At 40.5% G+C, this 15,455-nt stretch overlaps 2 protein-coding genes across 9 annotated transcripts in view; one reads left to right on the forward strand and one right to left on the reverse strand.

Moving 5' to 3' along the window:
• Nucleotides 1-225: 225 nt before the first annotated feature.
• vstm4a (V-set and transmembrane domain containing 4a) lies at nucleotides 226-7,890 on the forward strand. Of its 2 annotated transcripts, XM_034552184.1 has the most exons (9): nucleotides 226-371; nucleotides 1,650-2,105; nucleotides 5,005-5,058; nucleotides 5,169-5,276; nucleotides 5,390-5,423; nucleotides 5,614-5,759; nucleotides 6,505-6,572; nucleotides 7,336-7,497; nucleotides 7,649-7,890. In XM_034552184.1, the coding sequence occupies exons 1-8, from the start codon at nucleotides 323-325 to the stop codon at nucleotides 7,486-7,488; spliced, it is 1,068 nt and encodes a 355-aa protein (XP_034408075.1). In that variant the 5' UTR covers nucleotides 226-322; the 3' UTR covers nucleotides 7,489-7,497; nucleotides 7,649-7,890. The 2 variants fall into 2 exon arrangements, with proteins under 2 accessions (XP_034408075.1, XP_034408074.1); XM_034552183.1 differs by having other exon boundaries at nucleotides 7,336-7,890.
• A 1,612-nt stretch (nucleotides 7,891-9,502) lies between these two features.
• The window catches only part of wdfy4 (WDFY family member 4), a 39,984-nt gene continuing 34,031 nt past the window's right edge, over nucleotides 9,503-15,455 (reverse strand). For all 7 annotated transcript variants that reach the window (XM_034552735.1, XM_034552733.1, XM_034552734.1 and 4 more), the window contains exons 57-65: nucleotides 14,280-14,489; nucleotides 14,058-14,178; nucleotides 12,753-12,910; nucleotides 12,000-12,158; nucleotides 11,734-11,913; nucleotides 11,332-11,514; nucleotides 10,854-10,941; nucleotides 10,025-10,154; nucleotides 9,503-9,860 (exon numbers count right to left, since the gene is read on the reverse strand). In XM_034552735.1, the coding sequence (XP_034408626.1) occupies nucleotides 9,797-9,860; nucleotides 10,025-10,154; nucleotides 10,854-10,941; nucleotides 11,332-11,514; nucleotides 11,734-11,913; nucleotides 12,000-12,158; nucleotides 12,753-12,910; nucleotides 14,058-14,178; nucleotides 14,280-14,489 (1,293 nt within the window). In that variant the 3' untranslated portion in view covers nucleotides 9,503-9,796. The remainder of the gene's footprint in view (nucleotides 9,861-10,024; nucleotides 10,155-10,853; nucleotides 10,942-11,331; nucleotides 11,515-11,733; nucleotides 11,914-11,999; nucleotides 12,159-12,752; nucleotides 12,911-14,057; nucleotides 14,179-14,279; nucleotides 14,490-15,455) is intronic.

Genomic DNA, 15,455 nt, shown 5'->3' on the forward strand with positions numbered 1-15,455 from the left:
GACTCTTCACAGGAACACAGGAAATGACATTTCCTACGTTTTGCAGGACACACAGAGAAAGAGAGGGAGGGAGGGAGAGACAGTCGGAGAGAGAGAGGGAGAGGGAGAGAGTACTGGGAGAGTGAGTGGGAGTTTCTAAGAGGGAACAGAGCATTTACTGTTTCATATTACACAGAAAAGAAGAGAAAGAGGAGAAAGAGGAGAAGAGTTAATAGTGGGTAAGGGCTCTGGTGGGTTGTCCAGTCAGGCTCTGTTTTGAATGTAGCTGCTTCTGTAAGTGCTGTGCAGTTGTCTGGGTTTATGGATTCGCTGATTGTGGAAAATGTACTTCTCTATAGTGGTCCTTGTCCTGACTAAGGCTCTGGTCACAGGTAAGTTTAACTTGTTTACAGCAATAACCAGTAAGAAAGTGAGCAAGCAGGCAGGAAAGAGAGTAAGGGAATGTGTCTGAAGTAGTAACTTGATCTATCATCTAACATGCACCAATGTGCAACCATACGTTTTGAGTTTACTTTGTGGCATGAAAATTATGTCAAACATTGGAACAAAAACACATCCTAATAGTCAGCGTATCTAAAACAACCAAAAGTTTGAAGTGCAATAATTATCGGCAACAATATTGACGTAACAGAAGGTTCTTTTGCAGACTGGGCAAATATGGCTTTGTTTTAAATGAAACCAGTTGTGAAGTTAAGCAAGTTTGTTCCCTGTGATCAGTGAAAAGCTCAGTATTTTCATTCCATAACGGATCATTAAGTGGACCTATAACTCATATTTCCTGCCTTATGATCTTTTGATTTAGTTACGTTTTGTGTTTGGTTTGAGTCCCTCTTTCTGCTTTTGTTGTCACATTAAATAGTGTAGACAGAGCCTGAGGGAGATTCCCCAACTCACACAGCAACAAAAAAAAAAAAAAAACCACAAGGCAGCCCATATGGTCCCTGTTATCTTGTCGCGCTTCTCTTTGCCTGTTGCGTGCCGTACTCTACTGAAGACGAATGTTTCCCACCTGTAGATTCTCTTTGCCGGTCTGCTTTCACATATTGTGTCCAGACTTCATGTCTCTTCTAATCAGACCTGACCCAGCTGGAGGGAGAATAAAAGTACCTCAAAGGAAGTGAAATATGGACACACAAAGTGTGTTTTAGTTTTCGGACTCTCCCTTTCTAGCTGTAACAGACTGAAAATCTAGTGATGGAATGCCATTAAGGGAAACCAGTGTGATAATGAGAGATACAAATCATAAATCCCAGCAGCCACTGTGGGTGTGTATCTAAACATACTCTGATTTCCTGCCAATTAAACATAATTGTAGTATTTAGACAAACATCTTGCAAAAATAAACTCAGACTTTCCCCATGTGAGGCTCATTAGCAACTGTAGTTAATTACTAATTTAACTAGCAGCGAGGGGTCACACAAGCTACCGGATCACAGGATTCTGAGTTTTCTTAGGCTTGGAAAGCCTATGTTTTAGAGCTTGGTTTGGTCATAAAACAAAAAAGATTAACCATACACAATAAAACAAGCACACAGAGAAAAAAGTAACACATTCAATAGAGTATGTGGTATGGAATCTTATTTATTTCTCACTAAATAAATATAACAAAAACAATGACCGTTCATATATCCTGTGTCTTTTGCCAACAGAGGTATGTCATGGCCTCAATGTGACAGTGACCCCTGGGCCTGTTGTCATGGTAACAGAGAACGACAACGTGACACTCTCCTGCATGGTATCGCAGAGGAAGAGGAGCGGCAGCGTCCTCATCCTACGCTGGTTCTTTTCTCCTCTTGCTGCTTCCACTCTCGCGCCCCCTCCAGCCGCTCCATCCCCCTCTCCTCCTGCACTCGAGCCCTCTCAGTTTCTTATTGTGAAGATGGGCATAAAGAAAATTGAGCTGTATGGGAACTACACCCGTCGTTTCCCCCAGCCTAAGTTTCATCTGTACGAGGAAACGGAGGGAGAGATGTACCATTTGTGGATTCTCAATGTGACAGCAGGGATGGACCAGGGTTTCTACACCTGCAGGGTTCAAGAGATTCGCAAACACAGAAACATATGGAGAGCATCATCCAATGGTACCAGCACCACACAGCTGACAGGTAATTCAATGTTTAACACATGTCATATTGTCTATTGAAAGGGCCACAACCCCTTTTTGGCTGATAATGGGCTAAAAGTCGTTTTTTGTGAGGGTTTGAAACCCTTTCTCAGCGAGCATCTTTGTTGCCTAGATGTTCTTATGTTAAGCCCTTCTGCATTTGGGAGGTATCTCCTGATGGAGTGAATCAGACAGTGAAACAAAGCACAATAGGGGTCAGATTGCATTCACTTTTTAGCCTTTTGTCAGATCAAATGCAAGGGAATTTATTCAACATTAATCTTCGCTTGGTCAGGCGAGTAAAGAAAACCAATTCTATCTCTCATGACCACCTGGCAAAACAGAAAAAGTGTGCATTGTGTTGTACACCATTTGGCCTTTGACAATAAATGAATAAAGTCTTTAAATTTTTTCAAACCCAAAGGGGACTTCTGGGGTTATTAATCTGACAATGTTTTCCATGGAATATTCACTTCCAAGGAGTTCCCTTACAGCCACACACACTCAGCTGAGACATACTGTCCATGTTATCTGGCAATGGAAATAACCGCATAAAGGACGAGCAACAGTTTTATTAAAAAGACAAGGCCAAATAGAAAAGTGTTGCATGTATTTTCTAACACTGGCTGCGCTTTGCTGTATGTGTGTCGGAGTATGACCCCAATCCTCTGGCATTTCCATCTCAAAACAATGAGCTCAACAGCCAAACCACACTCAACAATATCACTCTGTGTAAGAGTGCAAGGAGTAAAAGGTGCTGCTGAGCTGGCTTTGTTCAAAAACTCTGCAATACATGACGTCAGCATTCAGGCTTTACTTGTATTTAAGCCTGAGTAGAACATTTACAGGAGAATTTGGTTGCAGTGGAACTTATTTAGTCTGTGCCACAATGTAATAAACAACTTGAACAAAAACAGGTTAAGAACTAATTAAAATCACATGCAGGAATATATATTGATTTACACTGTATGAGCCTTCATCTGCTTTAACTGGATTCATCGGAAGGCCACCTGTCTCAGTGGGATGCACTAGAGATAAAAGGGGTTCAATAGATATCGAAGACGATACAATACTGTGCTATGAGTGTGGCTTCACCTGACACCGTTTACCTTTGACTAGTTGTATCCCAGAAAGCGCAGTGGTTTGAGTCAGAGAGAACCATCTGACAACGCCCTGCCCTATATTCAGGGCAATGTCCCACGAAGGAAGCCACACAACCTCAGGCATCTCCGACATGCATTGACCACAGAACCAGGGACAAAAGATCTGACATTGTGAGGGTAAATAAAGAGAAAACTAACTTGTAACTGTCATCTAGGGAACCCCTGTCTTAAATTCAGTTTGCAGATCTCAGAGCAAAGACCACACGCCACTGTTATAATTGTATTTGAGACGTTTGTCCTCTTCCATAACTTCAGACCAAATGGTTGAGTGAATTCTGCTTTTCTAAACTGGAAAAATGAGCCGACCATCTGTACAGTTGAAATTAATCATATTTAACTCTTTGAGTTCAGGTTTCTAACCCTGCCAGTTTTAGCGGTTGGTTCATTTTTTCTGCGTCGTGTCTGCACTGATGGGGTAAAGCAGATGAGCCTAAATCTGTCCCTGATGGTTTTCAGCTTTCCATGAAAACATGTGCATTATAAACTTCAGCTTGTGTAGACACATCTGTAGAGAGCGTGTACTTTAATAACTCCCTAACAGCCAACCTGTGAACCTGGGGCTGATGCACCGATCAGCTGTGAGGTTTAGCATGCGGTTAACCACAGTGTAAAAGGTCAGATATGTGGCTGAGTTATACATTAACTGTTAACTTTTTGTAGTCAACAGGGGACACTATAACAGGAATGACATCCAACCTAAAGCAGTCTAATAAAACATAATAGATTGGCCCTCCGAAATGATTGTGACATTAAATTAACAATTCATTTAAGAATGAGAAAAACAGCATATTGCATGCCCTTGTATGGCATTGCATTGTGACACAGCCTCCTTCCTTGTTATGTCTATAATACAATTTTTGTTGTTTTTATCTTCTTCTTTTTTCTTGGACTGGATACATATTTGAGAAATAATTAGGTGTATAAAGATCTAATCAAACACAGTATATTGAAAAACACATGCCTTGTGTTGCATTATACGTCTTCTGCTTTTTCTGCTTGTAAAACTGATCAAACATCTGATCCAGTTTTACATTTTTGCTCACACAAAAGCCATTGTGTTGCTCCCTGACATTAATTAACATGATATTCAGACTGAATGGCCGAGACCACATTTGACAATTCTGCAGGCAGTTCAGCAGTCTGGAAACCGGCTAGAAGTCAATTAGAGTTAATATCTTATCATTTCTTATTAATATGTTTATCAACCTGTATTTAAAAGACATATTAAAAACCCATTACGGGGACACTAAGTAATTTATGTACATAGCCTCTGCTCACACTCTCCTCAACCTCTTGCTAAATACCCCTGACCTATATACAACCCATCATTCAATGACACACACTGACAACAACTTCCTTATTCATTCTCTTATCCCACTTATAAGCACACAAAAGCCAATTGCAACATTAAACGATTGGGAAGCAACCAACAAGAGGAAGTGGGGATGCAGAGCAATGGGGAACCCCCAAATACTGTCCAAGAACAGCAATACAACCAGGCCTCTGTGTGTGTGTGTGTGTGTGTGTGTGTGTGTGTGTGTGTGTGTGTATGTGTGTGTTTTGGCTGATGTTACAGTAGAATCTCCCTAAATGTGCAGTTTTGATATTTATGGAAACCACTGAGGCTGTCTGCTGTGTTGAGACAACAGCAATTTAAAAATGATACGTAGTCTGGGTGCAGTTTTCTTCCCTCAACGTACTTTTTAAAAAACTTTTTTATTTTTTATTTTTCTCAAGTGCACTTCACTGTCGAGGATTGTAGCAGTGAAGGACTGTGGCGTTTATATGCAGGTACCATTTCAACTCTAGTTTTTATTCTGTTCTACTTCAACACATACAATAATTTGACGAATAACGCAGCTGTTGACCATTTTAAGGAGTTCCATGTTTTTGTGTTATAGATGTGTATTTGTGTGCTGTGCTGATTTGCTCACTGGGCCTGCTGTCCATCTTCCTGTTCACTCTGGTTCTCACTTGCCAATACTTTCACAGAAGACACAGGCTCAAAGGTGAAACCATCATTTGTTTTCCGTCTGTAATTTCACATTTCTAACTTTATATTTCAGTTGTTCTATTCAAAACAATAAGTCAACATGATTTTTTTCTGCTACTTTCTCCACAGATAAGTACCTTATAGTAAAGTGTCCAGAAAGCAGGTGCAGTTATTTAATAAAAGCTACATGCTGTAAAATGTATTCATTACTTTGTCATTCTATTGATAACTTCTCAAACGTTTTCAATTGAATATTTTTGGTTTTGGATTGCTCGTTGGAAAATTATTATTATTATAAATGATCAAATAAATAATTGACAAATACATTTGAATACTCATTGATGTAATTGCAGCTCAGGAGAGACTGTGACCAGCTCCAGCAGTTCCTCCAGTTCCTCCCCAAGAGCCCAAAGGAAAGACACCAGACAGAAGCCTGACAGAAGAGCAGCACCAGCACCTCAACTCCCCCAGGTGCCACCACCACACATACCAGCCAAAGGTAAAGGGGGCATTTTAAGTGCAGAACATATCCTCTGCGAGAATATACATGTTTCAGTGCTTCCCCAATTTTTTTGCCTTGTGACCTTTTAAAAATAAAGCAAAGTTATGACGCCACATCATAGGTTAAATATGAGCTTAGTGTGGACATGAGTTATGAGCAGAGTATTTTTTCCTTTTCAGAATGTTTGATTTAAGGGTTGTTTTTATCATCCTGCAGAGGTACACGTGTCCAGTATTTCACAAGAATTGGAGAAAAAAACCCAACATCATTAGGACTTTGATCACTACATTACATTACATAGTCAACTTTGTTATTTTGAACCACGGAAATACTTTCACACACTTTTTTTTTCGAGGTGCTCAGTGGCTCAGTAATTAATAGTGTCACCCCACAGAAAGAGAGACAAGTTTGAGTTTTCACCACATATGGAAATACATTGCATAGACTCCAGCCCAACAAAAACAATTAGTGGGTAAAGAAAACTAGAAATAAATGAAGGTATCCAGCAAGTACAGAAGCAGAACATTATATATCCAGCAACATTTAATTGTCCTGACAGAAACAGCTTAGTTTGTTCGAGACTGAAATGTGTAACTGTATTTGGGTTGAAGCCAGCTGAGTATATATGATGTAAAATCAACACTGATGCTGAAAATGACAGGACAAAAGCTCCCTTTTCTGTAGTAAACTACACCGTGACGAGGTTTAATATAAAAGTCTTTTAAGATCATCTCTTTTTTAGTGCCTGTTGCTGCAAAGAGACCTCAGAAGCCCAGAAGGTTAAAGACTCAGCTCAGGAGTTCCTCCACTGTAAGTCTCCTTGTTCTCACCCATAATACAAACACCAATGTCAACTTCACCCATAAAATGATTTACAAAACATGTGCCCTTAATATAACAATTAAAATGTATTTGTTAACATTTTGAACATGTGTTTTTCCATGAGCAGAATTGTTATTGAGGCACATGCAAGACGGAGGGAATATGTCTCACGACTGCACGATTGTCTACAAGAGTTTATTGCCGTCTCTTTATTCAGTTATGAGCTTGATAATTCTATTTAGCTTTATTGCTTCTCACACACAATTATTTATTTAGAGTGCTTCGTTGGTTTTATATCTACAATAAAAATGTCAAACAAATATATAACAACTCAAACTAAGGATCATCAGTATTTCTACCGATGCCGTTCTTGTGATTGTGTGGTGAAACAAAGCTCCGGAGATGTGAGCATTCCTTTTGCCTGAACATATTGATTGGATTAGTGCAACTAGGAGGACCTAGGGATGTTGGGATGACTCTTATTGTACCAAATGTTATTCGAGTAAACTGGATGTTCCAAGATGTCCCGTAAACACAAACCTTCTGGAGCTGAAAAGAACAAAGAGGAGGTTTTCCATGGAACGTGAAATAATACTATGTTTGCTGAACAATATTAAATGCAGACAAGATGCATATACTCTCTATACACATCTTCTTTTTCCTGAAATGCTCATTAAATATATTTTGATATGATTTTGACTCAAGTCTATATTCCATCAAGATTCTCTCACTCTTTCCCTCCCTCCTCCAGCCTCGGGTCTCACACGAGGATAGTCTGACATATGCAGAACTGGAGCTGGTCAGACCGAGGCCGGAGCCCCCAGCCTCCTCCAGTCTGGACCCCACTGCCTGCAGCCCAGACACTGTGTACGCTCAGATCGTCTTCCAGGAAATACAGCTGTAAACACAGCAGGTCTGGACATGTGGATGGCATGGTACCTCCCAGGAGGGTTAACTGAACAAAGGACAATATTTATGAACTATCAGTATTGCATTTAGCATTTATGTTTTGGCTGTACACTACAACTGTTGGTAAATGAGGGTTTTGTATTTCCTCTGCACAGGTCCATTCCAGCACAGCAGTTTTGGGATCTTATAATTCTGTTGTTTTGTTTGTTGACATTGCTGGCCTGTGAGCCAGATGTTTATAGAACGCTCTTACTGTTAACTATTCTGTATAAACTCAGGAGACCATTTGGAAATAAACTGTTGCCCGGGCTCTCTTACTGCAGTACGACACTGCAATGTAACACTTTTTTAAATGCATTTATAATCGTAGTACTAATATCCCAAATTAATAAATATATGCCCTGGGCCTGACATTCTTTGATTCATATAAATAGTTTTAAATTACCTATTTAAAGTGTAATTTATCTGGGGTCATAACAAGCAAAATCTCTTTTACACAACAAAAGACAAACTAATGGAACATTACAAGCAACTGCAGTGCATTCAGCGGTGCTGGTCGGTGGATTTGGTACAACACGGCACAGGCATGAACAGAAAATATGAATCATGGAAGCAGCACACAATATGCCTCAAGTACCCAAGAAAGGTGAAGGGTGTAGGCCATTTTGTGAAGGTCAGTGAGTGAAAAATGGGATGAAGATAAAAGGGTATGGATGTGCATCAGTCTCTTTCTCCACGCTCATCTCTCTGTGAGTGGGAGAGATCGAGAGAGAGACCATCATCCCCCACAGTTCAGACTCACTGACTTGGATGAACCCGCTAATGACTACATTTATTCAAATTAGACTAATTGTAATCATGGTTAATAATTAGCTTTACAGTGCATTATAATTGGGTTAGGCTACAAGATGGTTCTGCCTAGGTGCAATAATTTATTTGATTTAATTATTCTGAGGAACCCAATGGTTTGACATTTAATATCATAAAACCAGCGATGTAGAGAGAATGGAGATGGCCGTTAGCTTTAGAGAAGGTCATTGCTCGCTCTCTGGGAAAATTATGAGGACTATTTTCCACTCTATTAAGCTACTCCACTTAGCACAATTAGCCACACACACAAAGGTTAAAGAGAAAGACCTCTTCCTTTATGATAGAGAGGGCTGGTGCATGTGCGTGAGAAAGCAAGAAAAGCAGTCACAGAAAGACAGCAAGCATCCACAATCTACCATAATTTGAAACACTGACTTATTTATTAGAACATACGTGCATTGATGAAGGAATGCCAGTATTGTACTTTTCCACTGAAAGATTATGATCAATATTTGTCTGTCTGATGTGGCTAAAAAGACATTTGTCCGTGGCGCACACACACACACACACACACACACACACACACACACACACACACAGAAAAGCAGTCAAATGCTCAAATACTAAATACCACATTAGAAAGCAGATTTAAAACACATTGTGAAAAACAACAAAGTAAGCCAAATAAACTATTCACAAGTAACTAAACATCCAGAATTGTTCATACCACAAACATGTACCAAAGCAAAGCGCTACAACCCCCATAGCACAACATGCTGACATGTGCATAACTAACTTTTTATGATCACGGATACTTGTTGTGCATTTTGTGAGAAGTGAACTGCTCAAGCTCTACAATGCTATCAAGAAGCTCCATTTCTCAGGAACATTGGTTGAGCACGCTCTTGTTCATCATTCACACACACACACTTCCTCTCGCTGTCAGCTTGAAGCTGCCCAGTTCCAGTGCACACCTCCGCTGTGCACCCTCGTTAGCAGCAAAGGTTCATTTGAATGATTGTTTTGAAGTCAGTTTTTAAATGCTTTTTTTAATGTAAATTCACCCAGCCGCTCTGGAGAAGTTTAGCCAATATCCTTCTGGATTCACCTTTATGAATCACCGATGAAAATAAAATAAAAAATAGAAATACTGGCCAACCAAGATTTCCAGTAATAATCAAAATCACTCACAGGAGAAGTATTATGCAAATAGTTGTCAATAGTTTTATTCATTTGTTGAAATTCAGTATTTACAAAGACAAATGCAGAATTAGATATCAATGTAGGAGATAAACTATTCCATATTTTCTGAGGCTTGAATGAAGCAAATATTGTAACAGTTCTTGTTGAATGCACACAGGAAACAGCACTGAAGTACAGCAGGTCTCAGGGCTCAGCTGGTGTCAGACCTGAGACACTGATGGATTTTCTGTGTCAGAGTCTGTGTAGAAATGGAAGCTGGAGGCAGGATGGTGTTCAATCATTGCCCCCCCTCACTCACAGGTCCAGGTGAAAACTCTTCCCCAGGCATCGCCTGCCAACAAAGTAGCATGGCTCCTGCACAGAAGAGAGTGTGCTTAAATGATGAAAATCATTGAAATCAGTGAGGTTATGTCAATGTTTTCTGTTATCCAAAAAGTGTATTTGAATTAAAATAATAATAATAATAACTAAATCCCTCACCCTGTCTGCTGTGATCAGGTGCATGATATGTACTGTACCTGGATATGGCCAGCGCTGTGATGGACGGATTTCTCTTGCTGCGGCGCTGTGACACAGCCTGACTTCTGTTCAGCTCTTGACATAATACCAGATGTCTCTCCCAGCCTTTAACCTGGCATGAGCTGCCCACTGTGGAGACATCATCAACACTCATTCATTACTAGATCACAGTGCAGGTGACCACCCTCTAACCCTGAACCAGTGGTCGACAACACACTCACACTCACACTCACACTCACACTCACACTCACACTCACACTCACACTCACACTCACACCAAAAATAATATTTTATCTGCTGCTAAAGGGAGAAAAATCCCTCGAATATAAATGCTTCAGTGTTACGTAAAGACTGGCCTCAATGTAATTTGCCAGGTATAATACCTCTATGAGGTGACGCGAGGCTGTAACCAATGTATGCCAAATTGGATCTGGGTATTATTGCTTTCTAAATTATACACGCACACACACGCGTCAGCAGAATTACTCATCAGTGTTTACTGCCTCTATGTTTAATAACTTTATAACAACATAATTCCTGCTAGCCCTAATGCTAGTGAGGGATGGGGTAAGCATTACAAGCTCTCATCTGGAACCACACTTTCTAGCTCCGAGATGAGCGGTTAAAAATCATCATCTCACACTTAAGGATTTATCTAATTAGATAGCAATGGGCTTCTTTTGAAACACAAAACACAAGAATAATTTCCTTTTGTGCGGTCGCAATAGTGAGTAGCACTGTTTCGCTACTGTCAGACACTCCCATATTCTGTGTGGTTATAAATAAAATACCTATATGTATATCCCATCCTACTGCCAGTAACATTACCGTCTTTCTCTGTTCGGTCTTGCCCCGGGGACACAGGCTCTTCTGGAGGGCCAGGTAATTGTGTTCTGGTGTACTCTGTCTTCCATATCTGTATGAGAGACACATAACGAGTAGCAAAATCAGACATAATTCGACATAACAATCACACAAGCACCAACGTGTGCGCGATCACACACGCACACACACACACACCATAACTCAAGGTAATAACAAAGTAATAATACCATTTGTGTGTGTTGTGCATGTGGCATGGGCACCCACTCCCAAGTGAAGCCCAATTTAGAGTTTGCAGCTTTGATTGCAGAGAGGCAGTATGTGCTTATATTAATCTCTCTCTCACACACACACAAACACACACACACACACACTGCAATACCATATAAAAAGAAAGCAGACTCTCCCACTGATCTATTAGTCATACTGTGTGTATGAGAGACAATGTCTATTACATTATTACAGGCATATAAAAAACACTCACCCGTATGATGCCGTCTGCACAGCCAGTGACAATGACGTTCTTGGCATCCCACTCGTGTCGCTGTGTGAAGCTGACACACAGGATGTCTGCCTGAGGCCCGCAGGACGAGTCAGTACAGGTCAACAGCTGACCCTTCATAGTCCACAGGTAGAGCAGAGGTCCTGCACATGATGCAATCTCACCCTTGGACAGAAGAATAAAGTATTGATGCCCATTTGCTCAAAGACAGAGACGCACACGAAGCAAAACACAAAGAGGAACTGCACAGTGTCAACAATGAGAAGCCTCTCTTTCAACATGACAATACTAAGCCAAAAAATGGCCAAGACCAGAAGAACAATTGATTTCCAGAGGAGAGCAAGTAGAAAAACACAAAGAAGGAGATCAAGAAGGTGGACTTACAGTGAGTTCATTGATAGCCAGTGCAGAGATGCTGGTCGCGTGTCCTGTTAACTGGGTGATGTAGCTTAGCTCCTCTGTATCCCACAGGATACAGGTGAGGTCACGGGAGCCACTTACTATCATGCTGTGGACCTCGGACACGGCCAGACATGTCACTGAGTCTGTGTGACCGTATAACGGCTAAAAGGAAAAATAGGGTCAATGTTCTACAGAGTGCGTATGTGCATCCTGGATGTCACCGTTCCACATTTCTGTTGCAAACTAACCTGTCTGAGTTTCATGAGAGTGAGTTTGTCCTTGTTGACGGCCACATCCCACACACAGACCACAGTGCTGGTCCCTGCAGTGACGATGGTTGTCTGGTTGGGACAGGCGGCGCACAGCGTCTCCCCCCAGGCACACAAACTCTCACACACAGCAACGGTCTGGAGATGGACATACATGAGTGGACCATTACGACTTTGTGTGTGAATTAAGTATCCGCGATGGAAGGAGTTTATGGGTGTGTGTTTTTATTTCTTAGTTTCATAAGATGTGATGCAGACACATTATTTTTTAATGTGTTACATTATCTTGTTAATATTACCCTTGTACCTATGCTCCCCAAAGTATCTTAACGCATTGGATGTATGATAAACTCATAAAAATACACAAATCAACAAAACAGAATTCAAGACAATGCTGAGACTTCAAGCAAGAGATGGCCAAGAGGTATTGTTTATAGGTATATAGTTTAATTACTATTTAAGTAAGTACGTATCTAAATAGCTGTCAAGGAATCAGTGGACACAGCTAACACAGCAGTGTGCAGCGCTCTGAAGTGAGTTGAAGCCCGGCAAATCAGAGAGATCGCCTCGCTGCTTTGATTGAGCATGACTAGTGACGTCAGAGGCAGCTGATACTGGTGAAATGCTTCATATGCATGTTGGGTAAAATGTAGTTTTCTAGTTGGAAGGTTGTGCAACAATACAATACAATACAATGTCAACTTGAACAACTGTGTCGGCTGACAAACATACCTTTTCCGTGGCACAGTTTCCAAAGGCACAGCTGTAGTCAGGGAAGCCCCAGCTGAAGAAGCAGCCGGACAGAGGAGGCAGGAAGAGACGGTTTCTCTCCAGGACCAGAACCTCTTTTTCCAGACAGAGTATCTGACCTACTGGGCCTCTCGGCAGCTCTGCAGAAAGGTTGACAATGATACTGAGATTTCTGCACCGTCAGCAGGAAATTGTAGAAGAAAGTAAGATGACTTGTTTTTTTTTGTTTGTCAGTTGAACCATAAAAAAAGTTAGTGTAAAAAATAGAAAGAGCCTGAATGAACTAGCTTTGCCGAATAAAGATAATGGCTCTTCAAAAGAATCACATTAAAGAGTTTGGTCGCTCAGTAAACTTGTGAAGAATTTCATTAAACTGACCACAGAAAACTAGGCAATTAAAACAGCTATTCCCGGGTCACAACAAGCTGAGGCTCTGTCCGGCGGGAACACCTGCATCCTGGACAGCACAAGTTATGTGTGTGTGTGTGTGCGTGTGCGTGTGCGTGTGTGATGCAGCGAGAAAGCGGCTGTAATTGTGCCTGTAAATGACCTATTCATGCAGGAACAGGCAGACATCATTATATCACATCGCCAGTTTGGCTTCTTAAATCCCAAGAAAGAAACTGTGTCTGCATCAGTTTTAGCATTCTTCCTCCTATTCATCTCTATCTGCTTATTGATCAGATCAGACACACTCAGATTTAATATGAAATGTAATATGCAGGAATCTCTCCCTGAACATTCGCAGATTCATCTCCTCTCCCTCAGTGGGCCTGTAGGGATATTCCAATTATTAAGTAGGGCTCAGCGGAAGAGCCATCTCCATATTGTAGCTCTAACAGATAGCTCCTTCTATCCTTCCATAGTGTAAATTAATCTATGGACATTCTTGCTCTGTTTCAACGATCCCCTTGAGACCTGGGCACATCTTGTATAGAATAATTTAGATCAAACGGTGTGAAATAGAATAAAAGAGGAACAATAGAAAATGGTGAAATTACTTTAGTGTACTTAGCAGAAATGTTAATTCAGCTATGTTAATTGAGTTGTTTAGAAATTACTGTTGTTTATAACGCTATGTTATAATTAGCTTTTTTTATTTTAATTTTGTCCCTTCATTTAACATTTTGGCTGAGTGTACGCTAAATATTCATAGACATGAGAGCGGTATCTATATTTTCATCTCACTTTTGGCAAGAAAGCATAATGGGCACAATTTCAAACAATTCCTTTAGGATAAAGACATAATTTGCTGTCTAAACTCCTCTTTTAATTGTTTAGCTGTACCTCTATATGGCTGCACAGTGGTGTTCAGATTATCCAGTTTAAAGAAAAATGGAGTCGGATGGGGTGGTGATGCCCCGTCTTTCTTAGTGCCACTGCGAGGTGGATGTGGCTTGGTGAAGAGCTATTAAAGAGACACAGATGATTCACAAAAATTATTTTCAAAAACAATATGAAACACTTACATGCAGGAAGTAATGTATTTTTGCAGCTTTTTCTTTTTACCTGTTTGGGAACTTGGCCAAAGTTGCTGACGTAACCCAAGATTGTGCTCTTGATTAGCGGGTCCTTACCATCCTGCCGGCCTCTCTTAGCATAGAAGTAAGGGTGGAACGTGTTCACACTCTCTACTGCAGCAGGGCCTTGTTGTTGGTACCCAAAAATCAGGTCGATCCACAGGTGGAGGTGGGCACTCACATAGTCACTTTCCAAGGCCTAAGAGAAATTGTGGCATAAACTAAGACCACCTCATCGAGAAATATTACAAAACTACTATACATGCACTGTGCAGTCTTAAAATACATCTGTGTGGAGTTATTGCAGTGGGACCAAAACCATTAGTCAAAACGTTAATATGAGAGTTTAGAAACACAAGAAACTTCTTCAAGTATGCACAACCAATCAAATTATTCAGGTACAGTATGATTTCTTTTAAAAGTCAATTTAGAAGTCAAGAACAGCAAGGCGCTGCACAGCTGTGTTATGAACATATCTTTATGTCTGAATTAAAGAAGGATTTGGGTGGAATTAGCCAGAGATTGGTTTTGAAGAGTTAATAAGGAAAAGTGGGCTTTATGACCAGCATGTGTATCCAAACATCCAATGTTAATAAACCCATCATGGAAGACCAGAAAACAGAAAAAAACATCATAACAAGGATATATTGTCCTGAGTTAATTTGTCTATGGAAGAAAAAACAATCTCCTAAAGTCACTAATTTTATGAGAATGGTGGGCAATATGAGTCGTTCAGTAGATTACAGAGTGATAACCATCATAGATGCCCCAGGAATTGAAAAAGGGAGGTTCTCAATGAAGAAATCAGACCAACAGAGAGAAAAAAATAACAGATATACAATAATACCACACAGGGAAAGAAAAGAAAGAAACATATTCAGCCAATGAACAGCTGGCAGAAATAATGTCATTATGAAAAATGGAGAGTCTTGTGCCTGCCCTGAATAACAAGAGAAGGACAGCAGGCCCTTAAATGGGCTTGCTGTCCTTCTCTGTCTGCCATCTAAACTTCAGATGCCTTTCAATAGAGTGTCTTGATAAGCAAAACAATCTGTCATTATATTTGAAAACAGTCAGTGCTCAAAGTATTTAACTGAACCAAGCTTTATGAGACAAGATGGCCTTGAGAGAATACAATGAATGAGACGGTGGCTGCTGTGAATAA

Source organism: Cyclopterus lumpus, chromosome 15 (assembly GCF_009769545.1).
Source record: "Cyclopterus lumpus isolate fCycLum1 chromosome 15, fCycLum1.pri, whole genome shotgun sequence".
NCBI lineage: Eukaryota > Metazoa > Chordata > Actinopteri > Perciformes > Cyclopteridae > Cyclopterus > Cyclopterus lumpus.

Bases quoted from the DNA above. Each gene is read 5' to 3' on its own strand.
- vstm4a (XM_034552183.1), top strand. From the start codon at position 323: ATGTACTTCTCTATAGTGGTCCTTGTCCTGACTAAGGCTCTGGTCACA. The intron at 2,106-5,004 runs GTAATTCAATGT...ATTTTTCTCAAG, and splicing joins CAGCACCACACAGCTGACAG to TGCACTTCACTGTCGAGGAT. The intron at 5,059-5,168 runs GTACCATTTCAA...TTTGTGTTATAG, and splicing joins ACTGTGGCGTTTATATGCAG to ATGTGTATTTGTGTGCTGTG.